Source organism: Argentina silus (genome assembly GCF_951799395.1).
Source record: "Argentina silus genome assembly, chromosome: 21".
Classification (NCBI taxonomy): Eukaryota; Metazoa; Chordata; class Actinopteri; order Argentiniformes; family Argentinidae; genus Argentina; species Argentina silus.
In genome coordinates, this window is record NC_139675.1 from 3,876,884 (window position 1) to 3,896,470 (window position 19,587).

General features: G+C 46.1%; 1 protein-coding gene across 8 annotated transcripts; it reads right to left on the reverse strand.

Annotated features, from left to right (window-relative positions):
• Nucleotides 1-1,239: 1,239 nt before the first annotated feature.
• On the reverse strand, nt 1,240-19,315 carry LOC310821074 (ETS-related transcription factor Elf-2-like). 8 transcript variants are annotated; one of them, XM_083692932.1, is made up of 10 exons: nt 19,045-19,315; nt 12,631-12,803; nt 11,806-12,076; nt 7,312-7,425; nt 7,030-7,197; nt 6,496-6,582; nt 5,949-6,144; nt 5,124-5,519; nt 3,782-3,959; nt 1,240-3,165 (listed from the first exon to the last, which is right to left on the reverse strand). In XM_083692932.1, the coding sequence occupies exons 2-10, from the start codon at nt 12,703-12,705 to the stop codon at nt 2,596-2,598; spliced, it is 2,055 nt and encodes a 684-aa protein (XP_083549058.1). In that variant the 5' UTR covers nt 12,706-12,803; nt 19,045-19,315; the 3' UTR covers nt 1,240-2,595. The 8 variants fall into 8 exon arrangements, with proteins under 8 accessions (XP_083549058.1, XP_083549060.1, XP_083549061.1 ...); XM_083692934.1 differs by lacking the exon at nt 19,045-19,315 and adding an exon at nt 17,251-17,390; XM_083692935.1 differs by lacking the exon at nt 19,045-19,315 and adding an exon at nt 16,688-16,775.
• Nucleotides 19,316-19,587: the final 272 nt, after the last annotated feature.

The following is a 19,587-nucleotide window of genomic DNA, read 5'->3' on the forward strand; positions in this document are numbered from 1 at the left end:
CATCACACAACCGAAGTCAGATAATCCACACATTATATACAATGCAATTGTGCTAAAACATTGTTTGTTTTTTTACTCAATAGAGAAATATCATTGATGTTTTCAACAAGTTCACATCTTGATGCTGGCTTCACAAAGGACAGTAAGTGTTTTCTCACTACAGGTTTGGATTTCAGTTGAACTAGAAAATTGTATGTATGCATGTCGTGTTTTTACTCAAGCTATGTCTTGTGTTCTCTATGATATCTGTTGATATCTTGTCATTAACCGTAACGCCATTGGTGCGCCAACTTTTCGATTCATCAACTATCAAGTCGCCAGAGATCTTTGTGATACTACTCACGTGCCTCCTTCTCCGTGAGGACTCTTGCCCTTAGCGAAACCTACACTGGATCTGAACGAGGCATCCATGAAAACTTTAAGTAAATAAACTGTCATGTTTCTGTCACTTCATAGGCTTGAATTAGAGACACATCTACTGTATTTCAATTCAGAAGACAAATAGAACAAGTACAAAAAGTATTCCAGTCAGACATTTCAGAAATGTGGGCTGACAATAACATTGCCATAAATGAGGTTGGAGGATAAGGTTAACGTCAATGCTCAACATCATAACCATACAATTACGTATTCTGTAACAGCATGTTGAACAAGACTTACAGTACTACGCAGGTATAGTGGGATTTAAGGTTAGATATTATCCTCTAACCGTGTCATTCCACACTTTTAACACCGTTTACAAATTACAGGGGATTCACCGCTTCGCTTTGTGTCCTCAAGAGGGCATCACTGCCCCAGTGTTCCACCTGAAGCTCAAACGACTCTCCCTCATCGGGGACACCTTCAGACAACTGGCCTCTGCAGATCACTGCGCCTTCCAGCGGGAGTTTGTGGAAAATCTATACTTTTCTATTCTTTTTTTTCTATACTTTTTTTTGGCAACTGAGAACCTACTTTCTTTTAGTTTTCGGTAACATTGGCACAAGTTGGTAGATATACTAATACATCAATACATTGCAACTCAATTACATTATATACCTACCATCAATATTCTTTCACATGGTTATGTCAAATGAATTATGATAAGAAAGTAGTGCCACGCTATCCTCGTACAAGTTTGTCCACCATTATCGTTAAAACACTGCAGACTACCCTTTTAACTGCTTCTGCTATCAGAGCTTGCTTTTGAAAGCACAAGTCTCTGCAAAGCTTCATGGATAATAGGACAAAACAACACACTTGTTTCAAATGTTTTTATATTTCAGTAAAATCTACTTGAATACACTTTGAAACAAGAGTACAACAAAATAGAATATACTTCAAATGTTGAATATACAAACTAGTTCAGTCTGAACGCGAACATCTCTTTCTCCCTCTTTAGATTACTAAGAAAAAGCAAAATGCAAAGGAAATGTAGGTGGCAGAGCCACAACTGTGGTGAAAATACCCATGCTGCCAATTGACCTTTTGTTTTCCAATCTACCAGAAAGAAATTAGACCAAAAATGGCAGCTCCAGGCACCCCAATCAGTAATGATGGGTAGGCCCCGAATTTTTACCTGACTATGTGACATGCCCAGGAAAAACATACATCTATGGCCAAAAGCCAACTAGGACCAACCCATATAGCCTGACCTGGGCTGGAAAATATAATACAAATATGTGTTGCCATATCTTTAATAACACTGTGCTTGGTACAAGGTATCAAAAGGAAACAAAAATAGCGCAACACAAAAAGCTAGATCAGCTTATAAACAATGAAAAAAATAGATCAAATTAGTCTAAGGCTGTTTAGTTTTTTTTAATTCCGTAAACTGTATAGTTGATATATACATATTAAGTCCCTTTGTCCTCACCGCTTCCCTTCTAAGAGCTATTCCTGGAATAGCCCTTGATCGTTCCGAAATCCCTCTCGTGTGCATAGGACTCGCGTAGCACCGGACGCCGCCATACTAGACTCGCACAGTGATAGTCGAACAAATTGCTGGTTTTCCGTTGTCAACGCAAAATAACAACAAAAGAAAGTTCTATACAAAATGTAACAAAGCGCATATTTTTTCCCCCCACGTCTCTTTCCCTTGCCGGTTCACATTTGGTTGTTTCTAAATTTGCCTTTTTTGTAGTGTATTGTCTGTTTGAGTTTCAGCTAGTAACAAACATGTAGTGAGTGATTAAACTTGGTCCCTTTTCTGGAGGAGTCTTTTTTAAAAGTCATTGCAAGTTGGGTTCCTATGTTGGGGGGCGGGGGGGTGGGGGAGGGTTGTAAAGTATGTATGTTTCTTCTGGAAGAATAGGAACTGTGGTTCAAGACCCCTAGTCAGTCAAGAAAGGGTCTTGGGTGGCGGTAGGGTTGATTTTGGGGTAAAAATAGAGCTTGCAGAGTCTTTAAAGTCTCTCAGACTGTTGTCGGTTATAAAAAGAATTTGTATCTGGGCAAAACTGTACATGCTAGCCCCCCCCCCTCTAACAAGGGACAGCAGATCCGAGGGGGGGCCAGGATGAGGTGAAACGGGTCGGCTGGTATGGGGACAATGGTGCGAGGGGGGTATTGTTAGGTTTGGGTGTGTCCGTGAAGTGATCCCCCATCACTTTGCTTTCAACACTCCGGCTCCTCTGATTTGATGAAAGTGGGGGAACCCTCGTCCGATTGGACGATGACCGGGATTATCTCCAACTCCTGGCTCGGACTGCCCCCCCGCCTCTCCGTCTGAACACGAACGGTCTGGACCGGGACCGCTTGGACCTGCACCGTCGCATGCTGCTCCCCCCCCCCACCTCCTCTGACCACGATGTCCGTACTCTTGATGATGCCGCTGACGATGCGAGGCGCTGCCGGCAACGTCGTCTGATTGGCCGTCGTCACGGTGACCACCGCTCCGCCACTTCCTGACTGCGAAACCAGGTGCTGTGTGTGTTGGGTGGGCATCGCCAGTCTCATGACTTGTGTTCCCGGGGCCATGGAGACGGGCGTCAGCGCCCGGACGGTCAGGGGGCTGCCGAGCAGGCTGATGCCCGTCGGGGAGCCCCCGAAGCCGGATTTGGGCTGCAGCTGACACTGGGCAAACTGGTGGGCGGGGATGGTGATGATCTTGGCGAGCTGGACCGTGATCTTGTCTCCGTTCTCGGCCGTGGCGGGCACCATGGTGGGAATGGTCTGGATCATCACCTGAACAAGAGACGGAGGCATGGTCAGAAACAGTTCCATCAAGTCAGAAGAAGTTAACAAGAACAAGTCAGTAACCCTGATTCTAGTTCTATGGCATCAGTTGATTCTAGTTCTATGGCATCAGTTGATTCTAGGTCTATGGCATCAGTTGATTCTAGGTCTATGGCATCAGTTGATTCTAGGTCTATGGCATCAGTTGATTCTAGGTCTATGGCATCAGTTGATTCTAGTTCTATGGCATCAGTTGATTCTAGTTCTATGCCAAATCGTTCATACTGCCTTCTGATTACGAGAAATACATACTATATACCAGGGCTATTCAACTATATTCTTAGAGTAGCCAGATTCACAAAATGTTATTTGCAGGGGGGCCAGACATTTTCCACATGTATGTGATTATTCTCCCCAAAAACTGTAAAAAAAACACTTGTAAAAAAACATACTAAACTAACGTAACATTTAATACCAAATAGGTTGCAGTATCAACGTTCAGTCACGGCCTAAGTGAAGCAACCTCCCTGTTACCTTGTGCAAACATGGTTAATGAATACTGGCCATCGTTCATCCAACTGAGTTTTTTCCGATGCATAAACTAACCAACTGTGGTTAAACACACCTTCTGCTGCGAGTTGACATTGCCCGTTGCCGTGCCAATAGGTGACGCGCTGGTGAGGAGGGTGGTGTGTGTTTGGGCTCCCGCCGTCCCCGCCGCCTGCTGCATGGCAACCGTGGCGATCTTCTGGCCCAACGACGTTGTCATGACCACAGGGACCTGCATAGCGACTCGCACCGTCCTTGGAGACGAAAACAGAACAGCGCCAGCCAATGTGAATACAGACTCCTGGCACTCCTAATAAAGTTTGAGGTAGTTAATATACTTCTGTCTGTCTCTCTCAGGGTTTTTCCTGGCTCAAAAAGGGGCTTATGTGGGGAGGGTGGGCATGGGGGCAGAGTCATGGCTACTAGGGGGTATCCAAGGGAATGGTCAAGAATGGAACAAGAATGGTCAATTCTTGTGGCTTGAAATGAATGGTAGACCTGAATCAAGGACAGTTAGTTTGACAAAGTAGGTAGGCATACACTCAAAACACAATGATGTGGTGGTCCTCCAGCTGGTTTTACATCCCTGCTGTAGAATTATTAAACCTGAATTATAAGCCTTAATGTATCCAAAGAAATAAGTTAAAATGTAGTTGTCTGGTCTATTCTTCCCAGCTAGTTGGTTAAAGAAAAAATAAAAATCGACATTTTCCATTTTATTATCCATGTTGTTCGATCAGTATATCAATAAATCCCTTATAAAATATTCCAATCCTCATGCTCATCCCTGTCCCTCATTTGGTCAAGACGGCTGTTCCTTGCTCCCTCTCCCTGGCTCTGTCCCCCCTCCAGAGCCTGTGTGTTTTCCTGCTCCTCAACCCTAATTTGCTGCTCACTACAGTGATTTAATGGTGCCACATTCAAAACCACTTAAATTGCATTTAATGTATGTTAATTACAAAAATACATAAAACTGGTAAACTATTATTGAATTTGTGTGCTTTGAAGACCACACTTCACCTTGCTTCATCAAATCTGGCTCTTGTGCTAAATGATCAATCTATAAAACAAACAAATATGGACACTAACGTTATATGCACACCTCCAATTGCGTCAACCTAACTTTTCAATTCAAATTATTGACTGCAACTCTCAAGGTTTCCCCTCAATAACCACCACCGTCACAGTTGTGTCTCACTGTTTTCTGGGCAATTTTATGAATTTTCCAAAAAAAAAAAAAACGTTATTATTGTTACAGTGGACAGCCCAAAGATTCTCTATGCAAGAAAAAGCCCGCTCTCTGTAGTATCTAGAGTCCATCTGTCAGTCTGTAACCCAGCAAAGGTCTTTTACATAAGCAGTGATTTGTGTGTGTGGTGTGTGTGTGTGTGTGTGTGTGTGTGGTGTGTGTGTCTCACCTCGGTCCAGATGCAGTAGGGATGATGGCCGTGTGAGTATGCTGTGTCTGGATTCCGTCCTGCGCCGTGGAAACGGTCACTATCCTCGGCACCCCCGCCACCGTCATCGCCCCTCCTCCGACCACAGCCCTGTTGCCCTTGGCAACGGGGGCATGGACGACAGTTCTCGTCCTGCCCCTCAGAATGCCAGGCATCTTCGACAGTTCCGCCGCGTGGAGTATCGTCTCGGACGAGGGCAGGACTCTCTCGTACGAATTCTCTGAGCCAATCAGATCGTCTGAGCCGGGGTCAGCCTTGTCGTCGTCGATGATCACAATGTTCTTGGGCATCTCTTTAAACTGATAGACCAATCGCTGGCCTTCCACCTTGGCCAGGATCCCTCTCTGGTAGTAGTACCTGGGGAGGGAGAGTGGGGGGAGAAAAACGAATGTTAAACCTCAGAACCATTGATATAGAACAATCGCGACCAGTGATACTCAATCTTGGGCCTTGGAGAGCCACAGTGGGTCCAGGTTTGTGTTCCAGCCTAGTGCCATCACACCGGATTTTAACTAATCAACTGATCTTCAAAAAACATGATTGCTGAATCAGGTGCATCAGCGCTGAGCTGGGTCAAAAACCTGGTAGCAACGTGGCTCTCCAGGATCAGGATGGAGAAAACATACTTGTCTAAGTTTTCGGAGACAGAGGTTGCCTTTTTAAAGCAGAACTATTGGAGCGTGTACTAACAGTGCACACACATACAGCTCATACCCCCTTCACACACAACAAACCCAACCCACCCACCCAATCTCTCCCTCACACCCACACAGCAGCAGCCCTCACCTGAGTGCCCTGCCCATGGTCTCGTAGTTCATGTCAGGCTTGTTCTTGTGCTTGCCCCACAGCTTGGACACGGCCTTGGAGTCCACCAGCTTGAAGATGCCCTTCTCCCTCTGGGTCCACTTGATGTACCTGGGACAGGTGTTCTTGTCCTGGAGAAGGTCCAGCAGGAACTCCCACAGGTAGGTGGTGCTGCCTGCTAACACAAAGACAAATGTGTGTGTTATTCACCATAGAGCTGAAGTCTAACCTATCACTGTATTTTTCACATTTAAAGGGGAAACAGGTAGGGTTTTGTAAGCAGTGGGAGATGTATGTTTACTGTTGTCCATGTGACATGTAATGTAATGACCTAGCTGTGGTAAAGCCATTATCTTCAATGATATGGATTATTTTGTATTCATCATGTAAAGTGAAATACCTTTGTTTCTGAAGTAGAGAGAACATAGTATGAGGCTTATAAATATTGACCTGTGTGTGTGTGAAAGTGTGTGTGTGTGTGTGTGTGTGTGTGTGTGTGTGTGAAAGTGTGTGTGTGTGCCAGCCATACCTTTCCCTTCTCTGGGTTTCTTCTTTATCCCCAGGTCAGGGGAACCGTTAGACACAGCTGGCTGGTGCGTCTTTGGCTTCCTCCCCGCTGCAGGGGAAGAGACAAATAAAGTTATTCAAACAGAATCAAATGAACTTTGACCCCCAAATGACCAAAAATCAGAAAAATCACAGCCTTCAGTAGACATGAAAATTGTGTGTGTTGTGGTTGTGTGTCATGTACACACAGGAAGTAATTTGCTTACACGCTTGAATCGAGCAGAATGCGATTCATCTAATCTACCACTAGATGGTGCTCTTTGTCTGGTAGTCCAACTGGGACATACATTGTTATAAAACAATAGTTGCACTGAGCAGCATATAAGGCAAATTAGTACTACTTTGCTTTCTCAGTCAGAGGCCAATGATGTATTACCGGGTATTTCTCACTTTTACAAAGACCTTTTACAATATAGGCCGAGTGCTGATCATACTTAAAGTTGTTTTCATTCAATAGTAACTACAGGTAGTATTATGGGATGCTCGTCTGACGAACCTTTCTTCTTTTTGACAGGCTCGTAGTCAGGCTCTGGCTCAGGGTCCTCGATGAGGGTGACCTCCATGGAGTCCTCGCAGTCCTCGGTGGACACCTCCACCACCGTCTCCGTCATTACGTCAGGACGCATGGCGGCGTGGATGAAGTCTGGCGTGGTCACAAACACGTCTGAGGGGGACAGTAGTTTGTTTTGAGAGTGTGTGTGTGTGTGTGTCTGAGAGAGACATGGGCTGCAGTGTACTCTGAGGTTGGATGGATGGGGTGTGTGTGTGTGTGTGTTACCTGGGCTGCGGTCTCCTCTGTAGCTGGACGGTGAGTCCATGTGTAGCAGAGCCTCCGCAGCCTCGATGGTCTTGTCTGAGCAGTGGATACTGGTGCCATGGACAGACGCCTCCACTGAAACACACACACACACACACACACACACACACACACACATTAATACAGATGCCACACTTTCTGTGAAGTGTGTTAGTGTACAGTGACTTAAGACACATTTCATTACGTTTAAATAGTGCATTTGTTTAATGTTGGCGACTTTCTGTTAGCATTGTTTTGCTTGTGAACTCAAAAGACAGGTGTTGAAGACACTAACACTTAGTACTGACACCTCTAACACCTCAAACAACACACACACACACACACAAAAAAGGTTATCCCATCCCCTCCATCCACATAAAGGGAAAGGGATCCCTCAGGGTAGAATCCAGTACCTAATCCTTAACCCGACCCATTTCAAATCTCAACTTCAATGGGGGGACGTCAGAGCCGGCCATCCCAAGCATCCCACTTCGCATTTACCATCCCTCAGTGGCCCTCTGACTGGTGGATAGCATTCTGACTCAATGGCACCCCCTAGTGACCTCTCTTGATTCGAGTCATTATCTTCTCCAACCTGACTGATTTAGGATCAGCTCCAAATACCCCAATCCTATTCTTAACCACTGTGACCTACACAGCCAAGATGACCCTGGCACAGTTATAGGGATCAAATGGCCTAACCCTCCTAATCCTGGCTGTGTCCCAAAAGTCTTAAATGCCTCCTCTCCTCATCTCCTTCACTTCATGAAAAGGGTCAGAAGTTTTTTTTTCTCCCGTTCATGACCAGGAAAAACTCAGAGCCAAGGCTACGGGATACAACTAGAGCCGAGAGTTTTCCTGGTCGGCTCATGTGGCCAGGAAAAACCCCAGGCCCTTGTCATGACTGTGAATTTGCAAAGATTCACAGCAAACATCTGTGTGGCAGAAACCTATCCAGTCCTTTCACCTGTCAATGACAGTTAAGGGAAGGAGGCGAGGAAACCAGGCCATTTTAGAGTGGTGGTATGTCTGTGGGGCTTCAGAGACGAGACCCAGAGCACCTGTTGTTGTCCATCAGGACCAGGAGTCAGGATCAGGTTGCCTTCTACCCTGCCCTTGTTTGGCTATCTGAGGCTGACACAGGGAAGAGGGGCTATGTTTAGGCCAACCCCTATCATTCAGAACCTAACCCAGGCCAACGACAGGCCAGAGTGTGTACCACGACAGCCACTTCATTGGCTGAGCTGCCCTTGAAACCAGGCAGGAATACTGAAATAATCCAATGACAGGCTGTTCATAGCAGTCAACAGCACTTTGACATGTGAATTCCACACCGATCCTCTACTAAATCTTTAGGTTTAGCCTTAACATTTAAGTTTCTGTGAAGTCTAAATCGTTTTTTAATCCATTGGGAAGTAGTTAGCCCGAGTTTGGTTGTTGTTGATCTGAATTTCAAAATGCCATGGAGTCATTTACAGATAAAAAAAAAGACAACAATTGTTTACAACTGTTTCAAAACATTGCTTTTATATGCATCCAATTAACAACGTTATCACACTTTGTCCACAGACTAGAAAGAAAAAGCTGGAACTATTTAACCGAGTCGAGAATAGCAAGTCCGACAAAAAGTAGTGCTGTCCTATGACTTCCGTATTTACACTCTCTCATCCTTTCCCTCCAGTTCTCTTCGAAGACGCACTCAAATCTTCCCGTCACTCAATCCCCGCCCCGAATACCATTGGCTACCTCACCGCTCAAGACCCACCCATCTCAGAACGCTCATTCGCTCAAGGAGGGCTTTCAAACACCTCGCTGACGTCGTTGGACAATCCATCTTGTCAATCAAACAGATACCCGCCTAGATGAATAGGAACGCTTCCGCCATCAAATTGCCCAAAAATACTTGGAAAAATCTGATTTTTCAAATAGAAAATATGGAATTTCTCGTCAGTCACGGAATGTATATGTTAAACGGAACTCAAATGAGACAAGATTTGTATTTGCATTCTCGAGAAAAGCCAAATCCTACATCATTATGAGTGCACTAGTTGCAGCCATTCTCACTTCACAGACTAAATCGCCATGGCTATCCCATGCTCAAATAACGGGACTTGTCTGACTGTTAGAAAACGAGACTTGGACAAAATAAATACACAATGAACGCACAAGTAACCTTCACACGTCCAATTCTGTCAATCTTCGACATAAGAGGCGACATATAAGGTAGTAAGTGGCATGTTATTCAACACTGTAAAACCATATATATTTATTTTGTTGTATTTCAGTATGTGGAAATAATACCATCGCAACTAATGGCACTGTAAATGACAAATAGTGTGGAAATCATAAAACGAAATTACATGATTTGTGTCACGGTATTATTGTTAAAAGTGGAAAAAATAAATCCACATGCCCTTCCGACTCAGACAGCGTGGCAAAGACGTAGGAAAGACAACACATCTTCTACACTTCCTGGTTTCTCAGCGGCTAACTGTCTGCCTGAATTACCCGTTATTATCATAAACACTGAGGTGGAAACTCTCTACCCCGTTATGCACACGCCACTTTGTGCAGATTACAGTCTAATGTTGCAGTGTGCATAGCCAAACGATACACCAAACATTTTAAGAAAGGATGAAGAAAATCGGGAGAGCGCCATGCAGGTTGCTAGCCAAGGTGATCACTTCCTGATTTGCCCTCCATTACTTCACGAAACTACTTAACGGATCGGGGCGCAGCGGTCGCCGAAAAAACTCACAGAACGCGTCAACTATCAATAACAGAGTGAGTTTTTATATAAATTCCGTTACGTTACCTGCTCGGATGAGCAGATCGAGTTGGTTAGCGGGTCCCTCATGCAGTGAAGTCGCCATGTTCTTCCCTTGCTGCAGATTCACATTGACTTTACACTGAAATGCATAGGCAGCCACAATCTCAGATCACTCCGCCGCCACAGGAAATCTCTTCAAATTCAGCCAAACACACAACAACCCCACTGCTGGAGGTATCGTTCCGCGCCGAACACAGGAAATCCTCCGCTCTCCGAGCTCTTACGTCAACAGAACGTCAACAGGAAGAAAATCGTTCCCAATGAATCGAACGACCGTTAAAAAACAACGTGAACAATGTTTTCATGTGCGCCTCTGCTAATGCAAATTAAGGCGAATGATTGGCATTTCAGTTCAATTTGCGTGTCTTTTAGGGAACTGTGTGGCACAACAATGCATTAAAACCACAATCAAACCATTGTGATAACACTGACATTAACACATGAAAGTAAACAAAAGACATCGCCAAACAGTCCGACGGTAGTTCAGAAGCACAAATACGACGAGAGCAAAGTACTGAGCAGTGGAACAAGAAAGCAGATAATCCACTTTGATGGGCTAATTTCTTGATTCCAACACCTCGCTAGGCTTTGACTTGTAGTGACATTCACATAAACAACATCAGCTAGGAATTGATTCCAAAAGATAACAAATTAATAAAATAAGTATAGTTGACAGGAAAAGTAACTAAAGTAGGCATACCTTTTTCAAATAGTATTTAGACACATTGTCTAAATACTTACTTTTGGAGGACTCATATTACAATGTAATGGACTATACTCCCTTGGTCATTTGTTAATTCAGAAGTCTATACCTTGTATTTCCACATCTCTAAACCGTGTGGTGGGATTTGATCTCGCTATACCTGCCAGTTTGATGATGATATTACCGATCACGGTCAGATTGCATTGAAATCAGAGTTTATAAAAGGTTTCTAAACACGCTTGTAAATGACAGTCAATTTGACATACTACTAAATAGCCACAAGATGGCAGCGTCTACTAGCATGTGGCTGAGAGTGACTGTGTCTAACGGACTTACAGTACATGTTAAATGTGGACAAACCGCTGAATTTCTTATAGAGAGACAATGGGTAAGTGCAGGTGAATAGGCGAAATAGTCAACATTAACAAGGGAATACGTGTAGAATATGTCCTTTCGACTTTGCTGACATTGTGTTCTTACTTTTCTCAATTGGTGTGTGTGTATGCATGTATTTATAGCATGTGTGTGCTATATATTGTGTATATATATATATATATATATATATATATATATATATATATATATATATATATATATTTTATGTATACTGTATATTATTAATGCATATTGTGCGCCTGTGTGCATGGAGCTCTCACCTATCCCGATACTATGACTACGTAAACCGTGTTTGTGGGTGTCTTCTCACCTGTCTCTCTGTCAGAGTTTCCCCACCTGGATCTGTTTTGCCCTGCCTAAAACATTTTGGCTTACGTAAAACTCAATTCGAAATGTTGGTTATGGCAACCATGGATGTGGATTTAGGGGCCTCTGCAACCTGCCTAAGGAAAAATCTGAGGGCAACACTGCTCCATGTCGGTTCACCTGTTTGCGTGAGTGAGTGAGTGAGTGAGTGAGTGTGCTTGCACGGTGCCTGCAGTCTCACCTGTTTCCACCACCTCCGTCTCCACCTCCGTCTCCACCTCCTGCTCGTCACCCACGTCCTCCTGCATCAGGTAGGTCCCGTCGTCGTACACCAACACCTGGGCGGCAAAGCACTGCTCCAGCCGTGCGCCTCCGCTGGGCACCTCCTCCACGATCACTGCTTGGTACTCCCCCTCCTCCTCCTCCTCTTCCTCCTCCGCCTCCCCCTCCACCTCCACCTCACACTCCCCCTCTGCCTCACACTCATACTCCACCTCACACTCTTCGTCCTCCTGGAGAATGGGGGAGGAAGCAAAAAAAAAAGAGGACGATGGAGAGAAAGGAAGAGAGACAGAGAGAAAGAGAGAGTGAGAGGGGGGGGGGGGGGGGGGGGAGAAGGAGAATAGCCCCGTTAAAGACAACCGGTTAATCTTACACCAAACACTTTCCTGTGTGAACATCCTAGGGAAGCCATTGTATGCAAGTCATTTGGAACATGGTCCTAACCCCAATGCTCTTCAGTACTTAGGAAGTAAAGGACACAAGGAAAGGAAGTGACTGTATACGAGTGTTGGAACACAGCCCAATATCCAGTCCTTTCCTACTTGCTCAGAAAGGACAACAAGCCATTGAGGAGACAAGGTTCGAATCTCAAAAGTCCTTCCTCAATTCCTCTTCAGCTCACTCCTCGCTTCCTTCTCAGAGGAGCCTCAGACCGTCTCCTCCGACGGGTTTGAGGAGACAGGGGAGGATAGAGGACGCAAAGAAGCAAGGAAAGACTTTTGAGATTTGGCCAAGGAATTGGGTGTGTGTGAAAGTATTGGAATGCAGCCTCATCCTCTCTCACCTGTTGAGGGTCCTCCACAGCGGTGACATACTCCACCACCGCTCCTCCGCTGTCAACGAGCACCACTGAGGTCATGTCGCATGCCCCTCCACCCCAGAATCACTGCCAGCCCCCCTCGCTCTGGCGCCTCTGGGTGGTGGCCTCCGGTACTTCAGCCAGCAAAGTCCAGAGCACTGGAAAAGACGGGAAGTTTTATTGAACCTTTTTAGCCTGATGGTGACTCCCTCAAAAACAATTATATTTTTCTGTAACGACCTGGTTAAGTGATAATGACACACGACAATGGTTGTGATGGACTGTGCGTCATCTGTTTACTGGGATCTCAAAGTGCATTTCAGATAAACGGAAACAGACGAGACTAACCCAACATCTCTCCAACACACACACACACACACACACACACGCACACGCGCGCACACACACACACCACCTAAGCTGTCCAATGTGCACATTCACTCCCACCCCTGAGCAACTGAACCGTCCGCAGCCCTCCATCTAAACCGAGTCCCAGGTTTCAGTGAGGCCTACTCCCAACTCCCCACCCATCTCCTGGCTCTCGCCTGCAGGACGTTCCTTTCTATTGAAAGGGGAAGTGAGAACCAAAACAGGAAGTTGACTCAGATACCCTCCCCTCTGTCGAAGGACAGAGTGTCCTACAGAAACGCTTGCTTGCTGACACCATGGCAACAGTTGGCGAGGGCCACAGGGCCTTCGTTTCCCGCTCCTGTGCGCACCAGGGAGGAACGATCAGTCTCCAGATAAAGGAAGAATGGACACACACACACACTCACAAATATTCACTTGCTCTCCAACACACACACACAAACGCAGTAAGGGGGAGACGCCTTCATTGTTGAGGATGCAAACCAAACAGTGCATTTCCTTCCTTTGAATGTAACACTGCCCTGTCTAGAACACAAACCAAGCTAGGCCCATAGCATCACAAACATGCTCATCCACATCCTGCTTCCTTACACTGTCCCTTTAGTTAGTCAGCCAGTCAGTCAGTCTCACCCACACACCCTTTTTATGAAGTGCCTCGGGGTTGGTGATATGGAGTTAATTTGGAATTGAGCAACACGCTGCATCCAGCCAGCCATTTCCTCACTTGGGAAATACATGCAGAAAGAAGATTCTACTAAAGTCATAAGCACTGCATAATTGATGAGACGGGTTGGTGTGGTGTTCCAGGCACCGTAGGGGCAGGCCTGGAACCAGTGCTAATGGAAATCCTCTCCTCAATTATTCAACAGAGAGCAGACTGATCTGGAAACCAACAGACCGGTTTCAGTCTGACGCAGACTAACACTGCTCAAGACAACTGGTCAACTGGTCAATCTGAGAGGGGGCAGAGGTGACCCATGTGTTTTAATCTACTGCAAACCTTAACACTGCATGCGTCTGTCCAGACACCTTGCCCTCTCTGTAGCCTGGTGCCACACTGCGTGCCATCTAGTGGGCGTGGTCACATAACAGAATGGACTAGGCGGGGCCTATTCTCCACGGAACGTTCCATGCCTCTCTGTGTGTGTGTGTGTAGCCTCAAGTCCTTGAAGGCTGCAGTCTCCGCAATTTTCCATTTCAGTTTGGTCGATGGAAAACGTTGGCACTAAGTTGATCACCGTGGACGAGAACTTAATTAGAAGGACGCAATCTGCGAATGGAAAGCCAGTCGTTGAAGACAGCTCTCTGTCTCTCCCCCGTCTTTCTATCCATTTTCCTATAATGTAGTAAAGGTTACTGCACCAAGCAAAAAGAGAGAGTTGAGCTGTGGTGCAAACCCAAAAAGTCTTGCAGAGAGACGCTTTTCTTTGAAGAAGAAGTAGGAAGAGAAGAAGGCTTTTCTTTGCTTTTAATGTTGTAATTTATTGATATATCAACACTTTAAGCCAGCCTGAAACCTGACATTTCAAAGCAAACCACCTGAACTCATTTCAGAAAACACGCCACAGAAAGTCATCAGGCCTCACACACCTTAAAGCCTTGGCTCATGTTCTCTGTTGCTGCACCATGCTAACTGGCTAGGAGGTGTTCCACATAGGCTGGATATGGTTGTCTCAGGTGTAAAGGTGGACCACCTGCCTGTTCTTCTCACGCCTGATCAAGACCCATTAAGCTCCAAACACTTATACACTTTTCAATTGCTGGAGCATCGAAACAAAACGAGTGTGCAGTATTTTGTTTGTCCTTGACACCTGTGAAAGTTACACACACACACACACACACACACACACACACACACACATATGTGTGTACCTACACTACCTTGGAACAGATTATCTTAAAGCACACAAGACTCACAAATGAGTCATTCTACAATCAAACAAGTATTACAGGACTAGCCAGGGTGCAGGCTGTAGGCTGCAGGCTGCCATGTCACAATAGAGAGAGGGTGGGGGGGGGGGGGGGGGGGGCAGAGACAACAAAACCTCCAAGGAGTCAACAGAAAAAAAGCAAAATTAAACAACTGAAAAACACTCTTGTACGCCCAACTGGGCATCCATTTAAGCCCAGAAAATGACAGTACTGATACCATTCGAGAAGTCAAATGAGATCAAAGACCGTGAGATCAAAGCAGTTAACTTTAAGCCGAACCTAATGTCACTGTTACCCGTACCAAATGAGTGAGACTAAAACTACCTGATGAAACAGTCCTCAATCACTTACCAAGGAGGAACAAGCACAGACCATGATTCTATTCCCAGCCCAGGGTGGGTGACTCACTGGATCTCATGACCACTCGGAATCCTGCATTCATCCAGAACGTCATCCAATATTCCAAAGGACTCCAACATACCCGGGAAAGGAACAACCTGAGCCAGTCCACCCTGCCCCAAAATCATCTATCTATGGCATAAATCAAGGAGCTTCCACTGTAGCTGTCTTTGAACAAGGTAAAGGAAGAGGGGGGTGGGCAGGAGGGTTGAAGAGAGAGGGAGAAATGTGGTCTTGCTGCATAGCAGAACCATTTTTAGTGCATCTCTCCATCTGTTTCCTTTCTCTCCCTCTTTCTATCTCTCCAGCTCTCTTTCCATCCCTCTCTCTCTCTCTCTCTCTGTCTGTCTGTCTGTCTGTCTGTCTGTCTGCTCCATGCGGTGGAAGGAGCCTCTCAGAGCGACTCAGCACTTTGAGTTCGAGCCCTCCCCCCAGATCACATGACGAGGGTGGAACCCACACACACACACACACACACGTCACATGATCCTGCAACAACAGTGCTTTTGTTCAGATTGCTGTTGCTAACGATACAACGCCCTGCCTTGTGCCCTGCCCCCTCAAACACACACACACACACACAGAAATTCAGTTAAGAGACACTAAGCAAAGATGACCTCAGACATACTCTCAGTCTCAATAAAGACGATAACCACACACACCCACAGAAAATTACACTCATTCCTTCCCACACTCGACACCACCAACAAGTAACTCCCCTGTCAGCAAGTCAAGTAATTTGGTGAAAAATGGCGTGTGCAGTTATTCTAGTGGAGGTGCAGAAACCCGTGTATTATATTGACACGATATTCCAGTACGAAGTGAGCTAGGATTCCCAGCTCACTTTGTACGTTGCAGAGATTTCATCTCCTAAATGATTAAGCTTTATCTTCATGGAGCGAAGTCGATCTCTTTAAGGGGAGCATGGAAGGCATTAGAATAATATGTTAGATCAAGCTACTTTTCAGTCTGCTGGTATCCCCTCTACAATGGACTAGCATGTGCCTACGACACCTCTGTGAGATTTTGATCCCCAGCTCATCCCCAGCTTGCTACAGCCTAGCCGTCTCCACCAAGGAAACCTTGGTGTCACCCCTCTTCCAGTTTGTGATCATCATTTTGCATCCTCCTCCCTTCCCCTCAAATCCACCCCCTCCCAGTCAGTCTCTACCCACATTGTATCATCTCGGCGCAACCTGCGTACCCTCTCCCTCACCGCTTTCTCTTCCTGTCTTATCCTCCTCCCTACCCTCTGTGGAATCCTTCTCTCTTCTATCCACTGATGCAGCCTCCTCCACCCTCCTGTCCACTCTTTCCTCATCCTTCGACTCTGTCCACTGACCTCAAGGCCAGCATGATCCTCTCCACGCTCTCCTTGGCTGTCTGAAACCCTGCAAGCTTGTAGAATAGAGCTCCGGGCAGCTGAAAGGAAAAAAACGTCTGAAAAGAAAAACGGCCTCCCTGATGACCTAAAACCTTATCTCTCTCTCCTCCTCAACTACACATCATCTGCATCAGCTGCTAAAGCTTCTTACTACCATTCCAAAATTCAATCCTCTGCCTCTGACCCAAGGAAACTGTTCTCCACATTTTCCTCCCTCCTCAACCCTCCCCCTCCTCCTCCCCCTCCTCCCTCCTCCCTCCTCCCTGTCTGCGGATGACTTTGTCACCTACTTTGAAAAGAAGGTTGATGACATTAGCAGCTCTTTCTCTCAACCTCTTGCCAACACTGCTACCACTCCTCCCAAACACACTGCGCTACACTCAGTCTCTGGTTTATCAAATCACAGTAGAGAACACGTCCCAGACAGCCACTTATCTTGTGCGGCGAACATCACAGCAACAGCACGCACGCCCCTGTAGATTCTTCCTCTACAACATCAGAAGGATATGCCCATTCCTCACCAGATAAGACTAATGCCTTGACTACTGCAACGCATTCTTGGCCGGACTCCCCGCCTCCGCCATCAGACCTCTGCAGCTCATCCAGAATGCTGCCGCTCGTCTGGTGTTCAATCTCCCCAAATTCTCCCATGTCAACCCCCTCCTTTACACCCTTCACTGGCTCCCGGTAGCAGCTTGCATCAGATTCAAGGCCCTGGTTCTCGCCTACCGGGCGGCAAAGGGAACAGCCCCTCCCCACTTGCAAGCAATGGTCAGGCCCCAAACCCCTGCCCGATCACTCCGCTCTTCCACCTCGGCTGGCCGCCTGGCTCCGCCGCCTTTGCCTGGATGCAACAGTCATGCTTCTCGGTCACGGCTTTTCACTGTCCCGGCGCGCCGCTAGTGGAACAAGCTTCCCACTGCTGTCAGGACTGCAGAGTCACTACCTATCTTCCACCGTAGATTGAAGACCCATCTCTTCAGGCTACATCTTAACTGTCCCTCCTAAAGGCCTCTTCATCCCCACTGCCCCCCTCTTTTCTGTACTGTTTCTCTACTATAAAATACTGTCAAATCTCTACTGTAAAAAAAAAAGAAAGGTAATTCTTACTTCTTCTTTAGCATTGTGACTGCCAACGGCCCCTGGTCCTAGCATAGATTACTTTTTTTTTATGATGACTGATGGATAGATGATTCACTTACTTAGACAAATGTATTTGTGGTAAGTTGCTTTGGATAAAGGCGTCTGCTAAATGCCAAAAATGTAAATGTAAATGAAACCTTGTCTGTGTGTGTGTGTGTGTGTGTGTGTACTCTGCCTACGAGGACACTCTCCAAAAAACAGTCCCACTGTTTCACAAGCGAACCCAACACTCCCTGTGTGCCTTTATTGATTTCCCCGCGCCCCCTCTCCCGTCGCCATGGTAACCCTGTCCTGCCACAGACCTCTGCCTTGCCTTTGCCCGAAAGTCCGCTCAGGGACGAATGCTAAACCTTCACTGCACGTCCAAGCAACGTATAGGCCTCGGCACAACAAACGTTCAATGTCCAACAGCCTCTGCAGATGGAAAGACAGAAGGTTTACGTGTCAGTCCAACGCTGCGTAGCCCACTCTAGTTCCCCCCTCTAGAGTTTAAAGCTTTGGGTGTTTTTCCCTTTGATGGAACATGGCTGTTCATGAGAAATGTCACCTCTAAACACCTTAACATGACCAAAAACAGATGCACCTGCCGGGGGGGGGGGGGGTAGCAACTCATGTAGCTAGCTATCTGCTCTCAAATTACTGTAAACTTTGGTACTTTCCGGAATGGCCACTAGCACCTCCTTGTTACCCCTGGTTTGATTGCACACATTGCAAGTTGCCCCAAGGAGTTGCTAAGAATGTGCGTTGGATGGGCATGAGAGGAGAATGGTGGTCCACCTGTAGACATGAAAACATGTCACTCAACAACACATGTAGCAATGGCAAGGTGACATAGCTTCCTTGGCAAACTGAAGCTTAAGGTCTAGGACTAGGTCGTAGTTCTAGCAGAAATAATCAACCCCTACGTTCAGTTAGCTGGCTGACAGTTTGTTTGCATTGATCACCAGTTTGACTTTTGCCAAGGCACCCAAACCCAAAGCACAAGCTGCCTTTCAGTGAGGACAGCTAATTCGGACCAACTTGTATCCGAATGTTGTAGGTCCCCTGCTGATCAATGGCTAGCTAGTTAGCCATCTAATAAATCATGTATGCTTTCATTTTCACGAACAACTTGTTGTCGCCAACCAGCTGTAATGAACAATAAATCTTGCTATATAGTGAGATCTCCTTACCTTGAATGCTTTTTTGAGATGATGCGAGGACCGATCAAAAAGGAACACAGCACACAATAGTAATGTCAGCTAGCTATTTTGCTAATAATATGCTACAGCACCAGACACTCCGACCTCTCCAAGCAACGAGCTAACGTCAAAGGTAGCAAACGCTAGCTAGCTTTCCGTTTTTGAGATGCGGCAGATCATATCTTGCCTCATTATTGCAAAAGTCCCTTAAAAAAATAAAGACTTCGTTTTTTCCTGGTTGGTATTAAGACACCTTGCATTGATTACAGGACAATACACACGGCTACATACGGTCTTGGACAATACATACAACCGTGTTTTCAAACGGGGGCTGTTCCCTTGGCTTTGCTATGAGATGAGATTCAGGTCAAAATTACTCAGTTTGCCAGCCAATGACACTGACGCCATGACGTCACACAAAACAGCAACAGCCCCCCCACGTTCCCAGAAATGACAACGACCCGTCAGCCGTCAATCATTTTCATCCAGTTTGAGTTTTGAATGCATTACGTGTTGTGTGCATCTCCGATAGCT

Coding starts and splice junctions, on each gene's coding strand:
- LOC310821074 (XM_083692932.1), bottom strand. CDS start 12,705: ATGACCTCAGTGGTGCTCGTTGACAGCGGAGGAGCGGTGGTGGAGTAT. Junction 7,426..11,805: donor GACGGAGGTGGTGGAAACAG/GTGAGACTGCAG, acceptor TGTGTGTTTCAG/TGGAGGCGTCTGTCCATGGC. Junction 6,583..7,029: donor GCCTGTCAAAAAGAAGAAAG/GTTCGTCAGACG, acceptor CTTCCCCTGCAG/CGGGGAGGAAGCCAAAGACG.